The sequence below is a fragment of the Rhododendron vialii genome, chromosome 3a (assembly GCF_030253575.1).
Source record: "Rhododendron vialii isolate Sample 1 chromosome 3a, ASM3025357v1".
Lineage (NCBI taxonomy): Eukaryota > Viridiplantae > Streptophyta > Magnoliopsida > Ericales > Ericaceae > Rhododendron > Rhododendron vialii.
The window spans coordinates 23,521,632-23,543,734 of NC_080559.1; the positions used below are offsets into that span (position 1 = coordinate 23,521,632).

The 22,103-nt window shown below is 41.2% G+C and overlaps 2 protein-coding genes across 2 annotated transcripts; one reads left to right on the plus strand and one right to left on the minus strand.

Annotated features, from left to right (window-relative positions):
• Window positions 1-1,081: 1,081 nt before the first annotated feature.
• Window positions 1,082-12,581, plus strand: LOC131320551 (beta-ketoacyl-[acyl-carrier-protein] synthase III, chloroplastic-like). The gene is made up of 8 exons (XM_058351278.1): window positions 1,082-1,537; window positions 5,777-5,925; window positions 6,526-6,662; window positions 8,743-8,848; window positions 8,934-9,052; window positions 10,970-11,034; window positions 11,129-11,351; window positions 12,050-12,581. Exons 1-8 carry the CDS (start codon window positions 1,359-1,361, stop codon window positions 12,269-12,271), a joined length of 1,200 nt encoding a protein of 399 aa, XP_058207261.1. The 5' UTR covers window positions 1,082-1,358; the 3' UTR covers window positions 12,272-12,581.
• A 6,467-nt stretch (window positions 12,582-19,048) lies between these two features.
• LOC131320552 (putative serine/threonine-protein kinase-like protein CCR3) lies at window positions 19,049-21,697 on the minus strand. Its single transcript, XM_058351279.1, has one exon. It carries the CDS (start codon window positions 21,551-21,553, stop codon window positions 19,157-19,159), a length of 2,397 nt encoding a protein of 798 aa, XP_058207262.1. The 5' UTR covers window positions 21,554-21,697; the 3' UTR covers window positions 19,049-19,156.
• Between the last annotated feature and the right edge of the window lie 406 nt (window positions 21,698-22,103).

The window sequence follows — 22,103 nt, forward strand, 5'->3', positions numbered from 1 at the left end:
GCAATGCTACTAATATCGATATACAGATACGAGTTTAGAGTCGTTCAATACACCTAAAGCTAAGCATATGAGACGAGTCTTGCTATAGGGACCGACGGGTCAAGTAGGGAAATCGTACCAACGGCCGCGCTGGGTCGTTTCTAACCACCGGACGGCTGATCTGAGCTGTCCAAAAATTCGAAAAAAATAAAAATGAGGGTGCCCTCACAAGAATCAACGGCATTCGATGTGTGTAGGGTGCTTGATTCAAACACTCTATTTTTCGTATGTATCCATATATACATATATACACGAAAAATAAGGTGTTTGGATCAAACACCCTACACACATCGGATGCCATTGATTCTCATGCGTGCCGCCTCATTTTTTTTTTATATAGAATTTTTGGACGGCTTGAATCGGCCGTCCGGTGACTGGAGATGGTCCGGCACGGCCGTTGATACGATTTCCCTACGGAACCAGTCGGTCCTATAGCTTTTCTGATATGAGACTGATGCAGATTATTAGTATTTTTTTAACCCGGACTGATGCAGATTTGATCAGACTTGGATTACAGTTTGAACAGAAATGTCCCCAACTATCAGAACCCCTCATAAACACCCATTTATACACAACGTCCGAGATAATCAAATGCTAGTATTATAAAAACTGTAGAAATAAAGAGAACGGATTCTCTCCCTTGTGATCTGTATCGCCATTTTTGATATTTTTTTATTAGTAGTCATCGAGAATTTTAATCGTATCTAATTAGCATAACTTCTTACGAAATTAACATGGAAAATTTTAAAATCAGCCCAATAGGCTGGCGATAGTAAATGTGGAAATGTGTATTAAACGATGTAAAAAGTGCACAAAAATACGTATTTTTTTTGTCTTTTAATGTGTTTATCATCAGCCCAGTGGACTGACAATAGCAAAACCAATCTCTATTAAATACTCGTAGTAAATGATTTTGAAGATCAAAACGAACCGAAAAAGGACTGGACCGGGCTGATCCATGCTTTTTTTTGAAACCGGAAAAAGTCCGGTCCTGGAAAAAAAAAACGACGTTGGTAGCAAAATTTGGCTGTCATCATCAAACAGTTCAAAAGTTGGTCTGTTTCTCTTCGTTACCTCCGCCCCCTTCCAACGCCTCTCTCTCTCCTTTCAAACTCCTCACCCCTTCTCTCTCCCAACTGAAACAATGCAATCCTCTTTCTCTCTCCTCGCCTTCTTCTACCCCAGATCCCACGCCCGCTCTGCCGTCGCCGATAACGGCTCTCTCGTGCCTCCATCTCCTTAATTTATTTATTTACCTAAGATATCTTATACAGTTGGTTTCTCCATCTACTTGATTTATTATTTATCTCGCTCTATAAATGGCGAATGCATCTGGGTATTTTTCGCCTTCAATCCCGAGCCTGAGAAAGAGGTATTCTCCGTCTATTGGGATGTATCGGTCTGGGTTTCCTTCTGCTGAAGGAATCTCCAAAAGGGTATTCTGCTCTAGCACAATTCAAGGTGCTGAGGCTTCCCCTTCTAAATATCGGGTGCCGAGGTAAGTTTCAATCCCTGATTTCTTCATATTGCGGTGGTTTTATCACCTGGGTCTGGTTGAATTAATAATTTCTCGATCAAATGGGTACTTGGGCAATTGGTTTGAGAAAAAAGAAAACGATTTTGTTTGTTGAGGCGGGATTATTGATGAGAATCTAAATTTGTATTGAATTACTTGTCCTTTTTTGGCTAGTCATCCTTATCTTGATGGTTTGGGTGGCATGCTATAGAATTTCATGAATCTAGACTAGAAAGAGTAAGAAACAACTTGAATACTATTGTTGATTAAACCATGAACAATGTTACACGGAGAAGAAGGAGCCAAGAGAGAAATGACTTAGACATGTTATTTCGGAGTGCAATTTTGTTCACAGGGTGAACATTACCCCCCATCTTATTGGTTAAAATGGTGTAGGTCTCACATGTGCAATACACTTTTTGGTAAGCATGACATCACTTTGTGGTGGGATCCACACCATTTCAAGCAATAGGAAGGAGGGTAATGTTCACCCTCTTAAGTGGAGTGGAGGGTGAACAAACTCAATTCTGTTATTCACAATGCTTCAACAAACTAATCGCCCAAGAAAACACTCCTCTTTCTCTGTAATAGAAAAGATTCCCCTCCAGCTGGCTTGATATCGACTGAACTCTACTGACTCAACTCCTAGCAACCTTTAACTAACTTAACTAACCGAAATGTCACTAACCTTCCCCCGCAAACGAATGGTTGGTGGCTTGCCAACCATGAATTTGAACCGCAGAACTTGAAATCTGGCCACACGGGCTTGGTAAAGATATCTGCCACTTGAGCCTCACTGCTAACATGACGCAATGAGATTTCATTGATAAGCACCTTTTCACGTATGAAATGATAATCAATTTCTATATGCTTTGTGCGAGCATGAAATACAAGATTGGAAGCTAAAGCTATTGCTAAACTGCTGTCACACCACATAGAAAAGGCAGAGTAAAAGGCACACGAAGCTCAATCAACAATTGATATATCCAAGACATATCTGTTGCTGTTTGGGCTTAGGCACGATATTTGGCCTCTGTGGAAGACCGGGCAACTGTATGTTACTTTTAAGCACTCCAAGAGATTAGATTAGAGCGTAGAATATAGCAAAGCGAGTGGTTGAACGTCGGATAATAGGGTACCCAGCCCAGTTTCCATCAGCGAAGGCATGTAACTGTGAAGAGCTTTGAACAAAATGCAGGCCTTGATGAATGGTCCCTTTTACATACCTAAGTATTTGTTTGACTGAACTAGAATTAGCATGAGTAGGCGCATGCATGTACTGACATACCACATTCACTGGATAAGAGGTCTCTGGTCTAGTATGAGTTAAGTACTGCAAAGACCCCACAAGCATTCTATACAATTGCACATCTTCAAAAGGACCATTTTCTTCACACATACCAGCTTGACAGAAGAAGGAGATGGACTAGATTTGCAATCTGCCACCCCAGCCTCAATGGGCAACTCAGTAGCATACTTTTGGGGCAAAAAAGAAGGCCATTAGGAGAATAAGTCACCTCAATACCTAAAAAATAGTTAAGCAGCCCCAGATCTTTCGTCACAAACCTCTCACTAAGAAGAAGTAACGAAATGGAACGGCTGATCCTCAGCGAGGTACCTTCGTGTGAGGGTGCCTCAACCCAATGTGGGAGCACATCTCAGCCTTTAATCCAAATCACATCTTACAATTCTCATTTTTCCGGATGTACTTAGCAGCTTTGTGAACTATTTTCTGGTAATTGATTACAGTGAAGAGATTCTCGAACTTTTTGGATTCAAACAGATTACAATACCCATAGGTATCGCAAGCAACCACGTTCTCTTCATTCTGGTTTTGTTGAACCTCTATTTTTAGGGTTTTGATGATTTGACTAAAACCAGAGTCTCTCTCTCCTCTTCTTTTACGTAAGCCTCAACACGTAAAGAATGCTTTCTTGCATGGAGATTTTCTTGAAGAGGTTTATATGGAGCAATCACGTAGGTTTGTTGCTCAGGTAAAGCGTTCTAAGGTATGTTGTCTTCGGAAAGTTTTTTATGATCTTAAACAATCTCCTAGGGCATGGTTTGACAAGATCAATGCTGCAGTTTTGAGATTTGGCATGAGCCTATGTCAGTCTGATCATTCAATTTTCTCCCTTACATCTGACCGAGGGAAAGTATTATGGTAAATTACACTAAACCCCCTAAACTAAGGCCCATTTTTGCTTTGCCACCTCAATGTTTAAAACCCAACACTTAGCCCCCTTAAAGTATATGAGTCAGAAATATCACTTACGGTGTTAATGGAAATTTTTTAGTTACATTGTTACCCTTCTTTTCCATTCTCACTATCTTCCTCAAACGCTCTAATCTCTCTCTCTCTCTCTCTCCCCATCTGCCATGGTGGATTCCTCCCAAATTAAATACAGTATTGTTTTGCTTGCCAAAGAACTCCCTCCAAGGCCACCAAGTCTCCCAAGAAAACTATTGAGAAAATTTCCCTTCGCCCAAGCACGTGTTTTACAAATCATCCTACTGCATGGGGGGGGGGGGGGGGGGGGGGTTGGTTGGCGTGGGGATGGATTGGTGGATTGGATTGTGACAAATTTGGGTTTGGCGTTGTAAATTGCGGCAGTGCGGGGTGGGAGTTGAGGGTGCTGCTTATTAGTGATTTGGGTCAGGCTTGTGGTGGTGGGTGAGTGGGTGGATGGAATAGCGAGGGTTTCAAGTTTAATGGGTTCCAATTGAGGCATGGAAGGGGCGCAAAGATGTTGACGACAAAAGGTATTTACTGATTCCTGAAGGAGTTCCATGGAGATGGTGGTGGGCTGGTCAACGACGGATGTTGCGGACTAGTGGTAGCTGTAAAAAAATGGGTTGCGTTGGTATAAGGGCATGTCAACTGTTGGAGGGATAGGTTTGTCATTAGCTTTTATTAAAAAAGTCATGTGATTGTCACATGTAAAAGCCTCACCTCATGTGGGTGAGTCTCCGTCGCCCAAGTCAAATCTCCTTGTCTCCTCAATTTGTACCTCCGCGTGCATCCGAGCTGCACGCAAGGGGCAGTGTTAGACTTTATCCTACATAGCTCATCTATGCCCCCCAAGCTTAGTTAATATATTCTGGAGGCTACTCTACCTATTGCCAATTTGTTTTGAGTTGGATGCTTTAACATTTCCTTTTATTTCGATGAGGGTTAATGTTTCCTTTTATTTCCATTAGGGTTATGAGTGTATAAATAAGGTGTTCAACGATGTATTCGTTAGACTTTTGATTAATTAGAATTTGAGAATTAGGGTTTTGACCCTTGGGTGTGTCTCTCTCCCCTTCTCCCTCTTTCTTGTTTGTCATCACATGGAGGTTGGCAGTGATAAATAATGTGCTTCGAATGAGTGTAGCAGAAATGAGGATGTTTACATCGATGAGTAGCTTAGAGTTGCGACCAATTAAGGATAAGATAAGGAAAGCCATGGACACATTTATGCTCAAATGTAGCCCAGACCAACTTATGCACCTGGTTGCTGATCATATGATTGGGATAGGTCTTGTTGACTTGAGTTGCAAGAAGTAGATTTATTTTTTACCCCCGGAACCTGGCGGTTATGGTTGTATACCATTGATTAGGCTCAAGGTTAAAGCTTGTCTGCATAATTTTGTGTTATTAAGGAATTCTAGCGCGTACAAAAGATGACTATATATACGTATATACAAGCACATAGGTGGGTATGTGAAAAAACCAGCTGGGAATCTGTTACTAGCCCAGGGTGCCAAAACCTTTGCACCTCACTCAGTCAGAGGTCTGACTGCCAAATAAGTGATCACGTCAAAAAGTGCCAAGTGTTTGACCATAGCTTTCTCTTTTGACTTGCACAAGGGAAGGTGTTGGTGCCACTTGACTTCTGAGTTATGGCAGGGATAGAATCGACTTCTCCCTTGGGTGGAGTATCTGACTTCTTGTGCCAAAACCAACACACTTTTATGCTCTTTACCCCAAATCCCATTCTCCAATAAAAAAGAAGGTTGATTATTTGAATCTCTTTACTACTTTGGTAATGATTTGTTCATGTCGTTTTCATTTCACTAGTAGTTTTGGCTTTTGTTCTTGTTTCATTGGTTGAAACCTGCATTATTATTCCACAACCATTGGATGGGAATTGTTGTGCTTCATGTTGATCCTTATTTGGTATCAAGGGAATGACAAGTGATTGGATGAATTATTTAATTTCAAATACATTTATCCAGGCTTATCAGCAAAGGCTGCAAACTAGTTGGATGTGGATCTGCAGTACCGAATCTCAAGGTTTCCAATGATGATCTTGCGAAATTTGTGGATACTTCAGATGAGTGGATTTCTGTTCGCACTGGAATTCATAATCGACATATTCTAGCTGGTTAGTTTTCCCTTAAGAGTGCTTTCTGGCATTTATCTGCTCTTATGAACACTTTGAGGTAGATTTGCTTACTATTAGCTGAGCCTCATCTTGGAATGAGCACAGAATTATCTCAATTTGTGGAAAATTCGTTATTTTGTCGGTTCTAACTATTGAGCCAATGGCCATAACTGCCTTGGTGACTGTGGGGTCTCTTGACCTGATTCCAAGCCCTGGGAAGGACATGCACTCCAGTCCAGAGCTAGTCTAGTACACGTTTGCTCTATAGATTCCTTATCATCAAGTCCCAAATTTTCTTTCTGGATCTATGGGAATCATTTGGTGGGAATGTCAGCTTCAAACCTCAACATTTGTTTTCCACCCTGTGATTGTAGGCTTGGCCTTCACTCATGTTTCACTATTTGTGGTACCACATACATAAGAGGATCTACCTATCAGCTTAATATGATGGTTAGTATTTATGGTTCTGAATATCTTGGATGTCAGATGTCTAGACCATTTTTTATGCTCTGCAAATCATACGTGTGTGCCTGTGTGTGTTCCCTAGTTATGCATACTTTAAATGTTTAAATGGCCTATGTCTGACTTTTGCTTTTACAGGCAACGATACCTTGATAGCTCTGGCTGTGGAGGCAGCCCAAAAAGCTCTTCAGATGGCGGAGGTTGATCCTGATGATGTGGACCTAGTCCTGTTGTGTACATCAACTCCTGAGGATCTTTTTGGTAGTGCTCCTCAGGTATAACTTTATTAGATAATTCACAACCTAACATGCAGTGTTCCATCAAAATAATGGTAATTGACATGAGGATTACTGGTGTTGGTGTCTAATTCTTCGGTAAGAGTGCTTGTGTTTTCCAATATATGTGACTGTGAGAATGGAATCTGACATTTCAAGAATAGAAATTTTTTTGATAAGTAAATAATTATATATATAAAGGGATTGCCACCCAAATACAAAAAGAGGCCACAAGACAAAAAAAGCTCTATACACTCCCCAAAGAGTGGAAAAGCTCAAACCAGTCTAAAAATTGGTCAAGAGATGGATTACAATCTCTCTTGTCCCAACTATACAAACTATTCACCAAAAAACTTTTTAATCTAACCATGGGCTTTTCTACCCCCTCAAAACACCTGAAATTCCTTTCTCGCCAAATAAACCACATCACACAAAGAGGAATCATTGTCCAAACTCGCTTCCTTCTCTTTCCCACTCTAGCACCTCTCCAAGCAATTAATAGTTCCATCACATTCATAGGCATGGTCCACTGCATACCAAACCAAGTAAGCACCAAAGTCCATAACTCCCACGCCACCGGGCAATGAATAAGAAGGTGATCGACCGTCTCTGTATCTCTTTTACACATATAACACCAGTTCACAATGATTTGCTGCCTTCGGATCATTGTGAACGCCAGTTCGGTATATTCTAAGAGAAATATACCTGTGACTTTTGGAAAAGGTTAATCGTGTAACTTCTCAGAGCTTGTCCCACATTTTGGTTAATTATAACCTCCAAAACTAGTATATGAGCTTGGGTGGTCCTCTACTCATTGTCAAATGATTTTGAGTTGGATGCTTTAACATGGTATCAGAGCTAGGCTTTTGGAGGCTTTTGGACAAATTGGCCCGTTGTTTGTGCCATAAGTGCACCATGTTTCGTGATGGTCCAATGTTAGGATCTGATGTTTACCTCTCCACGTGTGGGTCAGGATCGCTCACGCGGGGGGAGTGTTAAAGCTTGTCCCACATTGGTTAATTACTTAATTATAACCTCCAAAACCAGTATATGAGCCTGGGCAGCCTCTTCACTCATTGCCAATTGGTTTTGAGCTGGATGCTTTAACAATATTGTTCGCATATATCGTTTTGGAATGCAATTACTATAAATTGTATTGTGTTCATGTGCCCAAATTTGAATCTTGAGTTTGGCTTGTTTAATTAGTGAACCAGCTTGAATGAACTTATCCACTCTTGTACGAGCTGCTCACCAGTGGCTTGGTCCGTATAATTGCTTTTCATAACAGCACTATTGTTTCTGATTTTAAATTAACCATAATTGATTGCATTACAGAAAATTTACAGCAATTTTCAGAGCAATGTATCCGCATAGTTCATGTTAAAGACTTGGGTTTTAGAAAGTGCATGATGAGGACATTCAAAATGCCATATGCTCAACGCATTATTCAAAATGCCAAGGCACGCTCTTAATTAGTTTCCGCCTATTAGATAAAATTGGGTAGCCATTTATGCCTTGTAGGGCAATGATACTGATTGCTACTTTGACACCAAACTTTTCTATGCTTTTGGGGTAGAGACTTCCCAACCCACCACCCGTGAAGGGATAGTGAAGACAGTTGTGTTATGTTTTCTGGTTATTATTGTAATTATGTAATATAGCTTTTTGCCCATGTATAATGGCAATGAAATTGCTGTTTTTTATTCTTTGATTACAAGCAGTAGGAGAATTCAAGTATCAGAATTCCACAAAACTGGAAACAAGTCCACAATCATTATAAGCCAACCCAACTAATAGCACATTAAGGGGAGAAATTGCTGCAACAAATACCTCCAAGTGAGATGAGGTAGCCCCAGTTGATCAATTTCTGTTTAAAACTATCTTAGGCAATGAAGCATATGGATGGATATTGATTCCTTGCCTACTTAGGCTTCGCTAGCACTAAGTTGTCTACAGCCAAATTTCCTTTTTAAATATTATTTCCTGATTATGATTGTTGATCTCTTCAAAATTCAGTATCACGAACTCTTTTCAGAGTTTTTATGTGCTTTTTACAAATGTATTTTATCTCACATTTCAGATCCAAAAGGCGCTAGGCTGCAAAAGAAACCCATTGGCTTATGATATTACGGCTGCTTGTAGTGGGTTTTTGTTGGGTCTAGTTTCAGCTGCCTGTTATATTAGGGGTAACCTTTTGTTTGCTTTGCTGTGTGGGTTATAAAATTGTGCAACATTTATCAAAACTGACCCATCTACAACTGTTAATTGCAGGAGGTGGCTTTAGTAATGTTCTCGTGATTGGGGCTGATGCTCTTTCTCGTTATGTTGATTGGACTGACAGAGGGACCTGTATTCTCTTTGGGGATGCTGCTGGTGCAGTACTAGTACAAGTAATGACCCTATTCATTCTCTAAAATTTGCGGCTTCGTTTTTTTTTTTTTTTTCTTGGCTTAAAATGTTGTTCTTCAAAATATAGTATTGATTTTCTGTTTATTGGTTGCACAAAAGTGTGGAAATGTAATAAGTAAAACATTTTTCATCATTTGGGGCAAAATTGATTCATCTAAAAAAACTGAAGTTGTTTGACAAACTGAGCCTCATGTCTGCTGGACAGTTGTGGGATTATACAGCTTCCTATGCTTGTAAGATCTTTGGAATACTCTCGTAATTAGCAGCCACTGACCACCACCGCTACTTGCAGATTTATATGCAAACCATTCGAATTGAGGATACCGCTTTAGGTTACATGGAACCGGTACTGGTGTCGGGTGCAGTTATATAGCTGCATGTTGGATTCATGGAATTCCCTTTCCTAGTACAATTACAAATGGACATGGAAATACATTCATGTTTGTTTAGAAAATCTTTTATCTTATGAGTGAGATAGTATTCACAATGTGTCAAAGGACCAATTCATTCATAAGATGGACTTCTATCATAATTAAGTATCTTATTATTCATGCCGGTCACGTATCCCATACACTTCTACTGTTGAGGGCCGACACAGTTATAGGATACATTTAGAAGACTGACTCATTTCATGGTTGCTTTATATCTTGGAGAGTTGTGGAGTAGGGTTCTAACTGATAGATGAAAAAGGTCTTGGGGGATTTTAGATGGAAAGGGTGTGAGGTTGGATCGTTCTTCTATAGATTAGTTTGTGAGTATTAGAAAACTTTGCGAGGGATCTCTGGTTAGTAATTATTTATGGGTTGACCTCAACTGCCTGGGAATAGGGTTGAAATTGATTGAGGCTTCATTTGAGTTGCGCTGTCAGCTGTAACATGCTGTCTTCAGCGCACAAAGATTTGCCGTGCATATATCCCCGAATTCTGTAAGGACAAAGATTTCAAGATTGCTGAGAAAGATACTGATTTCTGACTAATGGAGACAATTCTAGACTTACAAAATCTCTATGGCGGACAGAAAACATATTTTGACTTGTACAGTCAATGTCATGAAAATAGGGAAAACATTCAGTTCTCCTTTCAGCCCAAATCTCCACCTCTCTATTTGTAGTATCTTCCTCTAATTAGCCTTCACTTCTCCTTCTCCCATCAAATATTCAGTATACCTAGCAAGGTTTTGAATACCGTATTGGCTATGGTACCGTTTTCTTCACCGCTACGGTATGTACCAGTACTGGGAATATTTTGGTACCGTTTTGGATTTATTGGTAAAAATATTATAATTTGTAAAAATATTCACTTTTTTCCATAAAAACACGTAAATAGTACATATATCACAGATTCCCATTATTTTTGACAAATAATACACCTCATATAATCCCCTTCGTTAATTCTAACAAACTACTTTCGAATATTTCTTTTATTTTTTCGAGTAGTGAATAGGAAGGGAGTACCTTTATCCAAGTGATATACTCCTGTTTGCAAGAGAGAATACGTAGTTGGGTACTGGGTAGGTCCTAGAGCAAGACTTTAAAGTATATCACCGGCGAAACCAGCACCAAACGACCTTTCTCCTACGTTCACCGTCGTTCTCTGATTCTGCAGATACCAGATCGGTACACGACGAAACAGCCCGGTACTACCGGAACTAGACCGAGACGCCTGATATTGTCCGAGATCAACCGGTAAACTGGCCGGAACGGAATTGGTAGTTCACAATACCGGTTTTCTGTCAAAACAGGATGTACCGGCTGGTATGAACCGGTACGGAACGGTATTGATAACCTTGATACCTAGTGTTACTTGCAAGTATAGTTATTTGCTTCCATTCCACAAATTGTAGGTACTAGTGGTAAATTACATCGTTTTACCGGTATTGATATTCCTATTATTCTGCAGGCCTGCAACAGTGAAGAGGATGGTTTATTTGGATTTGACATGCATAGCGATGGCGGCGGCCAAAGGTTTGTGTTATCATCTTCCTTAGAAACCAAACTTTTTCTTCTAAGTGGAGGAAAGATTGATTGGTGGCTTAAACTTTGCTTCTCCCCTATGCAGGAACTTGAACGCCCCAATTGTCGAAAATGAAGTGGATCATGCTCTGGGTTCTAATGGTTCAGTGTTAGGCTTCCCTCCTAGACGTTCCTCATATTCCTGCATCCAGATGAAAGGTAACGAGGTATTTCGCTTTGCTGTTCGATGTGTGCCGCAATCAATAGAATCTGCCCTCCAAAAGGCTGGTCTCACGGTGTCTAGCATTGATTGGTTACTGCTCCATCAGGTATGAGACAGAAATATGCTAGTATAAGGATATTGGACCTTTAGGTTTTCATCCACTTCGTGTAAAACTAGTTTATTGGTGGATTTGACAAACTCTTCTGTCCTCTTTCCCGCTATTTTTTCTGTTAATATGGTGGTTACCGTACTACTCCTGTGGGTATATTACAAATCTTGTCTTTGAGAATTGAATATTGGGAAATTACTATTGAATTGTCAGATTTTCTGGATTTCTGCAAATTTGCAAAGATGATCTCGACAAATGTGCATCCAAATCTTGACTTTTCACTTGCTGCTGTAGGGGCTTTGGGCATGTTTTATTATGTGAAATGATTACTTTCCACTGATTGTTTAGGATTTCTTCCTGGTGATGGTAAAGAGAGTTTGAAAGTATGTCTGCCTCTATTTATGTACATGGTGCACGATTGCATCCCAAGTGCATCGGACTTTTGTTTCCAAAAAACTTTGCTACTTCCAACTTTCCGCGAGGCATTTCCTACTTCGATCTTCTACTAGTTTTGATTGTCACATTAATTGTAGGTATCTCAGCGGATATGCAGCTATCGTTTTTCCTCATCATAAAGAAAAATGAGCATAGCACTTTCCATGAATACATTCTTGTTTGTAGATGCACCCAATGATGATTTCTGATGTGCACTTTACATCTTGCTAGTGTCTATTGAAAGGATTGTTTTTATGCAGGCAAACCAGAGGATCATCGATGCAGTTGCAACACGATTAGAGGTCCCGCCAGAACGAGTCATATCTAATTTGGCAAATTATGGTAACACAAGTGCAGCATCCATTCCATTGGCATTGGACGAAGCTGTACGAGGTGGGAAGGTAAAATTAGGCGATATCATTGCAGCTGCAGGTTTCGGTGCTGGTCTTACTTGGGGATCCGCAATTGTTAGATGGGGATGAAACCCTACCGTTCCTAGCATCACTCACTTTGGAAGAAAAAAATACCATTGCAGCTGCAGGTTTCGGTGCTGGTCTTGCTTGGGGATCCGCAATTGTTAGATGGGGACGAAACCCTACCTTTTCGGCACCACTTACTTCTGAAGAAAAAGTTGAGTCCCTTATAAAATTATGCTGCAGTCGTCTACCATTTCTGAATGTCATGTAGTTATTTTCAAGGTTATAATACACAATCTTCTCCGGCTTTTCTTTTGTATTTCAGATTGTCACTTGTAAACTTTTGAACCATCAATAAAGTTCATTCTTTCTCCAAGTACTTGAACATTGACCGTGTTTTGCATTAATTTGTTTAGCAGATGAGTACGCAGAAAGAGACGAAACAGGACATATGTAAATGGAAAATGCTACAGTGTCCGCCCCCCCCCCCCCCCCCCCCGCATATCCCCCCTCCTCTGCACCCTTAAACCTTAAATCTTCCCCAATTGATCATGGCCTCACCTGAAACTTTGGGTATGTGAATCAACAGCAGATTCAAGCAAAGCCAGCTGGAGAAGGACAACTATCTAATATGAGAATTACATGTAATATGAAGTAGGCTCAGTGAAAACTGTAAGAAGTGCATATACTTGTACTTCCATGAATTGCTCTATAAGTTCTGGCGGCAACATGCGTAGCCTATGTTCCCATTGGTTGAATAAGCTTGATACCGGAATGAGGACAGCTACATACTAAAAATTAGTCTCGAGCAATGGGCTTTACGCAACCGCCAGTGTACAAGAAGAAAGAAGGTTTCAGTTACTGTGGCAGGTGAAGTTTCTTGGTAATAGTATCAAAGACATTGGACTGAATCATGCCTCAATTAGTGTTTTGAGGCTTGATGTGTCATGCAACGTCAATTCCTTTAGTCTTAGCCTGCTGCCTTAGAACCAAAAGAAGAGGAATCTGCCTGCAAAATGCAAGCAGCCTGGAAGCAAATTTGCTTTTGTCGTCACGAGCCTCGGTTCTTCTAGAGGCTGGTGAAGCAAGCCCATGACACATAAAAGCCTCAAAAGCACGAGACTCAGGTTTTTTTTGTTTAGCTATGCAGCCAAAGGTCAATGCCTGAAGTTATTCTAAATTGTAGTTGGTATGTATTTGGTGCTTAATAGAGTATGTATCTTGTATTTGGAGATATGTTCAGATACATAAATGTGGGCAACACTTAGAACCATAGTAGTTTCTGCTTGGTCCAATGTCTAATATATTATGACCATCTGCTGTAGCTAAGATATGGTGGTCATCTTGACTCGGTTAAGATACGGCCTTTGTCGACCTGTTTGCCATCGTGTATCTATGCACCCGCGTAGTTGCTTTCTACATTGTGTATGTTGCACTTCTTTTACTCAAGTCACCCCTTTATTGAAACAAGCATCCCTTCCAGTGGGGAGGATGTGGAGATGATGTGCATTAACTTTGGTGCCATAGCTTGGGGTTAGAGGAAGTAGAAAATGCTGCCTTTCTGCGATCTTGCACCATTGAGATTGACACTAACAATTTATTCTGTGGCACAAATTCCATCGTTGGCTAATTTGGTTATGCCATTTGGGCTTTGCTCTAACCGAAGCTATTGCATCGTTTGCCCCCATGATGGCCTTTCTGAGCTCATCCTTGTTGCGAACATAGAATTAAGGGTGAAGTTTCCTTCTTACAACTATCTTTTTGAAGCAGATAGTTCGGTAGCGCTCATTCTATAAGGGTGAAGTTTCCTTCTTTCAACTATCTTTTTAAAGCAGATAGTTCGGTAGCGCTCATTCTATAGATATCAGAGTTTAGGGTTTAACTCATGTTTTGTTTATTCTTATCGCTTGATGACAGAGTTAAAGGGCAAACCCAATGCATGAGGTCTTGTCATTGCGTGGTCTAGGGAAGGGTTGATGTACACAGCTTTACCATTTGCAAACAGATAGGTTGTTTCCGCAACTCAAACCCATGACTTCCAAGTCACATTGGAGCAACTTTATCGTTGCGCCAAGCCCGCCCGCCCTCGTGATGACAGAATTATTGAAGAAATTATTTTTTTTCTGTCTTTCTTACTTGATTATTTACCATGCCTTCTCTCTATTGGCGAACGCTCACTGGGCTAATTGAAGCTTTTTATTAGTGAATCAATTCACTGAGCTAAAAATCAAATTTCATGTTGCTTATCTCTCTTAGAATAAGGAGCCGGATGCTGGAACATTTTGTACCCGAACGGAGAAAGAGACGCGATCGACGAAAGAATTGAAACAAAGCTCAAGACTACAGGTTTTCTTTTCTTCTCTTTTTTTTAGCGGTAGAAGTAAGCATTTGGATGTATGTGGGCTCATATGCATCTAACAATTCGAGGCACACGTATATCTGGAGCTGTGTTTTAAAGTTGTGTCCATAACATTATTCTCCCTCTATTGGTTATATCCTTCTGTTGGCTATGGCTGTAGCAATTTATTGTGGTTACGAGACAAAGAAGAAGAAACCCCCTGATCTAACCAAATCTCAATGTATACTCCAAATCGGAAGAATTAACATAGAGGTCAGTGCATTTTAACTTTCTTTGGGCGGACCATCTTCTACTAATAAATTATCTTTCTTGTTCTTTTTATGACTAGTACTCACAACCAATGTTCTAGAAGAAGCTTGAAGCAGTGGTCTAAGTTTTGGATTTATTTGTTGATTTCCTAGTCTCCGTAGAAGCTTGAAAGCATTGTATTTGACTTCTATAACAAATGAAATATACATCATCTCTTACCAACTCATTACCGGTGTTCTAAAATCCGGCTGACTAGTCAGCGCCTAGTCCCTCTTTAGGCACCGAGTGGTGGTCAACGCTTAAATTAGACAACTAAGAGGTGCTCTTTTTCCACCGACTATCGCCTAGCGATTTTCATAACATTGCTTATTACTATAACCTTTGTAGTAAAAATATAAACAGACACTTTGTTGGTGCTATTAATTGTTATCATGATTTCGATGATTTAGTCTTCTGGGGTCATGGAAGAGCTATACTTTTTGATTTAAAAATTCTCAGAAAAGTGGTTTAATTTTGGACCAACTGCATGCTTTTGAGAAGAACTTGATGGTTCGATAATTGAGTTAGTTGGGATGATTAGAGAATGGGCGGGTCGGCATGGAGAGGTTTTGCCCTTTAGAGTTGATGAAGCTTTCAGCGGCGCTGTGTGGATTTGTTTATGTACTAATTGAATACTAATAATGAAATAAATTAATTAATTAATTAAAGAAGTGTTTTTCCAACAATTTCAGCTTCGAGCTCATATTTGACACGCTACTACTCAGCGGAGACACAGTCCCAAGAAAAGAAACATCTGAATAAAACACAGCACGTGCACACGAAAATTAAGCCATGCATATTATATGCTGATACTCCGGTGTTGGACTGGAACTTGGGTCGTGGAATAGGTAATACACACACTCTCTCTGGTCCTGGAATAGGTAATACTCTCTCTCTCTCTCTCTCTCTCTCTCTCTCTCTCTCTCTCTCTCTCTCTCTCTCTCTCTCTCTCTCTCTCTCTCTCTCTCCCCGACAACCAGGATTATTCGGATCAATTTATGTGCACCTCGACTAACCTAATCTCAAGAATTAAATTATGATCAATTTGGGGTAGTACCATCTCTATCAACTACGAATCAATGAATGATTAAAAGTTTTGTTAGAGCATCTTCACTCCTTACTCAAATTCTTACTCAAAATTCAAACCCAAATTTGAATAAAAACCTCCAAAATTGGAGCTGTGGTCTTTACCCAAACTCATACCAAATTTAGGTTTTACTCAAATTTTTCATCAAATTTGATAGAGAACCAAATCTTGCACCAAATTTGAAATGGCTCTTTTTTGCTCACTACTATTTACACTTTTTCCATTCAATTGAATTCCCAGCAATTTCAACGCCCAGCTCAACCAGATTTGGGTACAACATAGGTTTGCCACCGGAAGAAATGATATCAAACTAAGCTTTTATTTAAATTTGAGTAAAAAATTGAATAAATGATGGAGATGCTCTTATGTAGCCGAAGCAATGAAAAAAAAATACAAATTCGAGACCAGCCAAAATCTCTAAGGTCCCAAATTTCTAAAATTGGAGAAATAATCCAGTGTTCTCGGAATGCCACGGGGCAGTGTTCCCGCTAAAGCGGTCATCTGCCACGTGGCTGGAAATGTTTGGTCTGGTTGAAGTTGCTCATCAATCGCCATGTGCCACCTACACCTTGAATATTCCCAAGACAAAGGTAGACAAGTACAATTATTGGAAGAATGTTAACCGTTTAGATACTGCAAATTCATTCTTAAATCTGCATGACCATCATCTCTCAGAAATTATTTCATGTCCTCAGGACACTGTATGGCAGTGCCCCAATACCCTCATATGCCACACATTTTTGCAGAGTTAGTGTAGAACTGATCTACCACATGATGTCCCAAAATCACCAAATAAATTTTGGGCAGTGATTTTGTCACACATTTTTTATGATGTCATACCCTGCAAGTGTATTTTTTGGTGCAAAAATACACTTGCAGGGTGTGGCATTATCAAAAAATGGTGTGACAAAATCATTTCCTTAAATTTTTAGGTGGAGGTGAATTCAATGAATGATTCATTCGTGGTGGTTTTTGTTTATGTGCATAGATTTTGTACAGAATTAGGCTATGTTTCGCATCTGTCTCATAAAGCAAAAAATAAGTAGTTACGTACAAAAATACTAAAAACATTAAGGAAATGGGGACGAGGTGGATAATACGTCATTATCAAATCATAATTAATGTAGCATCCAACAAGAATTGAAGGGAGATGAGGTGGATCACCGGCCACCCATAAACCCATCATTATTTATAGAGATCCTATTATTCATCACATTCTAGGTTTTGCTAATATTTATGATTCTTCAACTGAAGGTGTGAATGAATCATCGAATTACTACTACTAGTATTTAAGTTTCGAGGCACCGTCGGATTCAATGAATTATACAAAGAGTCTCACGTGGGTCCTCGAAATTAGTACTATGCATTAAAAGGCGTTTGATTCTCGGATTATAAAGAAAGAAAACCATCCTCTACCTTCCCCTCTCTCTCTCTCTCTCTCTCTCTCTCTCTCTCTCTCCCCTCTGCATTAATTGACTGCTTGCTTTTATTGAATATGTCAAAAGTCAAATTCCTACACTTTTAAAAATCAGCCCAAAGTGTGAGCTTTAAATATACTACTCCTATTTGTCTATCAAAAGGTTGGACCACAGTAGGTAGTAGGAGTATTTTCCTTTGTTCGACGGGCCGGGCCAGTTTGTGTGTACTGTAACTGATTTTTTTCTTCGATCCAGTTAAAGATAGATCATTCACTCCGAAACTTAAAAATTAACAATAAATTACTTCATCATGGCCCTATTTCAAGAATCGAATCCCAATTAACTAACTTTTGGGGGCTTCTCATCGTCCAGACTTGCTTTCACACTTGTGCACTCAAACTTTCTGAAGTGGGAGTACCAAAATTGCTATGTGAATGCACCTTAGAACGTCTAACACACAGACAACTCTCGTGGATATGTCACTATCTGTTGTTGACCGATCATATCAAATGTGGCAATGGGAAAACCAAAGAGGAAGAATTTTTCATGTACCCCTGTCTGAACTCATTCGATGTGATTCACTGTATTCACATGGTTGTTTATTATCAGGACATTGATTTTCGCGCTTCAAAAATATACGCAGACGCTCCACTTTGTATTGAATGTCAAAGTTGAGCACCTGTGTATAAAAGTGGAACACAAAAATTAATTTCTTTATTATAATTATTATTGCGATTATTTTTTCTAAGTACATTATGAAGCAAAGAGAAAACACAAGGGGCAACAAGAAGACGGAACATCCCACTAAATGGGTGAAGCAAAATCTCAGGAAGTTGCAACTTGGACTGAATGCCGGAGATGATCGCCTGACAATGCTCCCGAGAAATTTAGTCTGAAAGTCCGCTGTCGTCTAACATGTTTGTTTTTAGATATCGGATAATGATACTAAAGTGTCAAAAAAGTGCGGTATCAAAGTGAATTTTCACTCTGAGAACTCCACTGACGACTCACCCAGGGCAATCGAAGACCCGATTGACGACTTACCATCCGGATAAGCTCTCCTACTTGCCAGATCGACCCAATGTGCAACGCACTCGTCCTCTTCAGCGAAATTGACTCTCTCTATGTCTTCTTCTTCTTCGAAATTTGCAACCAAAGTCTATTGAAGACTCGAGTCTCTCTCTAGTCTCTACATATGTAGATACATCCAATTATGTATAAGTGCCGCTGATTGGGAGTAATATATAAATTAGTTCTTGATTTTTGCACAAACAAATACATAAGATTTTTTTTTAGAAATAGTGAACAGCTGTTTCCACTCTTTCTTCACCCCCCAAACACACACTTTTTGTAAATTGAGTACATTTGACATCTATGTATTCTTCATGGCTTTTTCTCGCCAAAGTGTGTCTTGCTTTGATAATGGCAACACCTAGTATCGTGTCTTGCGCCTAGACCACAGCAGAACTTTGCGTCTTAGTGTGCCTCTCTCGCCCTTTAACAACTACTATGAGTAAGAGATTCATGAACATGAGAGTGAGTGAGAGAGAGGGCCATGACAAAACAGATATTATGAAGAATCATTTCCTTGGGAAAAAATAGATCATTACCAATGCTGCTTTGTGGCTGTCAGTGCTCACAAAATCCTAAACTAACAGCTCATGTTAAGCCCAACCACTACTCTTTACACCCCAAAACTATATCCAAAATAAATTAGCCAACAAAAAATGACAAAACCAAAAAAAAAGTAGTAGAAGAAGAAGAATATCAAAAATCAAATTTTGCATTTTGTTTCCCTTTCACTCTGAAGCAATGGAGATTGGACCACTGGAGATGCTGCCATGGCTATCACCACAAAGATCCAATGCTCTCTCCAAATTAGCCACAATATCACTCATGCTTGGCCTATCTTTCCCCTCCATATTCACACAATGCAACGCCGTGTACCCCACCAGCTCCACCGCTTCCGCCTCGCTAACCTCTGGCGGCCCCACCCTCGGGTCCAACACCCTCCCCATTTCTCCCTCCTGAATCGCCGGAACCGCGTAATCCACCACCCTCGTCGGCTCTCCCCCGCTTCCACCGCTCCGGAATATCGCCCGCTTTCCCGTCAAGAGCTCAAGCAACACCACCCCGAGTCCATACACATCGCTCTTCGCCGTCAGCACGTTTAGCCCGTAGTACTCCGGATCGATGTACCCGACCGTCCCGGCCGCCTTTGCCGGTCTGAAACCCCTATCGGACTCCGAACCCATTAACGATAACCCGAAATCAGACACTCTAGCAGTCCAATTCGAATCAAGCAAAATGTTAGAGGACTTTATATCGCGATGGATGATCGGTGGAACCGCGTAGTTGTGGAGGTACTCGATCCCACGAGCCGCGTCTAGGGCGATTTTGATCCTCATTTTCCATGAATTCAACACGCTGCTACTCTTTTCGACGTTGTTTTTGTCGTGTAAATGATCATACAATGCTCCATTTTTCATGTACTCGTAAACCAAAAGCCTCTCATCTCTGTCCTCGCAATACCCAACAAGGCTTACCAAGTGTTTGTGATGAAGCCTAGACAAAAACGCTATTTCGGAATCGAAAGCGCTCTCCTTCTCTTGAAATTTCTTGGTTTTCGTCCCTGTTTCTCCCCTCTTAATGGCCACTTCCCGCCCGTCCCATAATTTCCCTCTGTAAACTATACCAAAGCTGCCGGCGCCGAGCTTGTTCGCCGGGGAGAAGTTGTCCGAGGCGGCCGCCAGGTCGTTGAAGGAGAACTCTTCGGCCCTCTCGGTGTGCTTGGAGGAGGTTCCGCTCCTCTGCCGCCGCATTATTCTCGACCCCTGACGCCGGATGGTGGAGGACCTGGAAACGGGGCTGGGACTCGACGGCTGGCCGCCGCCGGGAACCGAGTTGGACCGAGTGACAGTTGGTTGCACCGAGTTGTGAATCTTCTTTTTCCCACAACAAACGCCCGTCCACAAGCAGTAAATTATGGTGCAAAAACCCGAAAAGGCTCCGACCGATCCCACGATCGCGAAAGCTAATAAACCCTTTCTCAGAGCCCTAGATGGACGTGATGGAGTGGGAGTGACAGCTGGTGGTGGTGGGAATGGTGGCGGTGGAACTGGAATTGGAATTTTTATACCACAAGGTTTACATATATTGCCAGAACCAGAACAGAGGCTTTGAGACTCAGGGTATATACCACAATCACTGCAATTGGACTCAACACATGGCCCTGGGAGTATTTTGGGTAATGGAAGACTAAGCCCTGAAGTTGAATCACTAGGCCAGCCAGGCCCCCAACAAATGACCGAAAAATTACTCGTAGTCAATCCACAGGTGAAATTAAATCCTGCCACGATCGATTCGAACGAGACCCCCTCTGTTGAATTACTTGAAAACTTTCCACTGGCACCCCAACAAATGACCGTACCGTTCAATCTACGAGTTGCGCAAACATGATTAGCCCCGAGTGCCAAACCAGAGTACTCGAAAGCCGAATTGGATGGAACTTGCAATTGACCAGAATCGTTACTTCCTTTACAGATCACAAACCCAGAGAGATTCAACCCACAAGCACTACTGACTCCAACAAAAACACTCGACATGGATAAATTAACGAACTGGGCTTGAATAAAACTCGCCATTGTTGAATTGCTACCCCAACAGGTAACCCTGTTGTTATTCATCAAGACTCCGCAAGCAAACCCTGACCCAGATGAGATTGACTGAAATTGAGCAGACCCATTAGGGAATTGAGCAGAGTTTCTAGCTCCTCCTCTCCAGCACTTGACGGTTCTAGTGTTTGTGAGGGCGCAAATTTGGTCGTCGCCCATTGTGAGGTCCTGTAACGGCGCCGTGTCGTTGTTGTAGATTCTTTTTGGGGTGAAGTTGGAGTCCCAGCAGAGGAGGCTGGCGCCGCCGGACCTGACGCCGCAGAGGGTGTTCCGGCCGCCGGCGATGTAGTCGAAGGACGTGGTGTTTGGAGAGAGAGTGATGGGTTGTTGGGCGTTTAAGTTGGGCTGCCAGCATTGGATTCGCTGGGTTTGTTGTTGGGCGAGGATGCCGCAGACGGTGGCGGAGCTGTAGATGACGGCGAGGGTTGTGGCGGACCCGCCTAGGGCATGGGCTGGAGAGAGGGTGATGGCGAGGAGGGTGATTATTATGGCGGTGGCGGCGGAGATGATGACTGGAGTCATCTAAGGGAATGGGAGTTGTTGAGGGCTATGAGGTTGGGCGCGGGCTTGGTCCCCTTCATTGGCGGAAATGAGAGAGAGAGAGGAGAGGGAGGGGATCCTAGAGAGAGAGAGAGAGGAGGGGGAGATGAGGATATCCAGCCAAGTTTAAAAAGGCTAATGTTAAGAGAAACTCTATATATACATATCTTCCCACAACAACTATGGACGTAGTTTTGTTCGGAGTTGTGGTTAAATAATGTTCATCAATTCTATAATGTTAAATTGCCAATCGAGAAATTATTCAATGCCCTACTAAGACAAAGTTGATCACAAATCTAAATCACACATTAGTATGAAGTCTACATATTTGGAAATAAACTCCACACCAATGTGTAATCCAAATTCGTCCAGAATCTTGTCCCCGGGCATTTGTTTTTTTCCTTCTCCGAGACTCCGACCAAAGGGAATGCAAGGTTACACCCGAAGTAGTTGTTCTCAACGCTGATTGGACGCCAATTTAAGTGCACACGTTCTCTCTGGGAAAAGGGTATGAATCCTATGCAGTGCACAA

Bases quoted from the DNA above. Each gene is read 5' to 3' on its own strand.
- LOC131320551 (XM_058351278.1), top strand. From the start codon at position 1,359: ATGGCGAATGCATCTGGGTATTTTTCGCCTTCAATCCCGAGCCTGAGA. The intron at 8,849-8,933 runs GTAACCTTTTGT...TGTTAATTGCAG, and splicing joins AGCTGCCTGTTATATTAGGG to GAGGTGGCTTTAGTAATGTT. The intron at 9,053-10,969 runs GTAATGACCCTA...ATTATTCTGCAG, and splicing joins CTGGTGCAGTACTAGTACAA to GCCTGCAACAGTGAAGAGGA.
- LOC131320552 (XM_058351279.1), bottom strand. From the start codon at position 21,553: ATGACTCCAGTCATCATCTCCGCCGCCACCGCCATAATAATCACCCTC.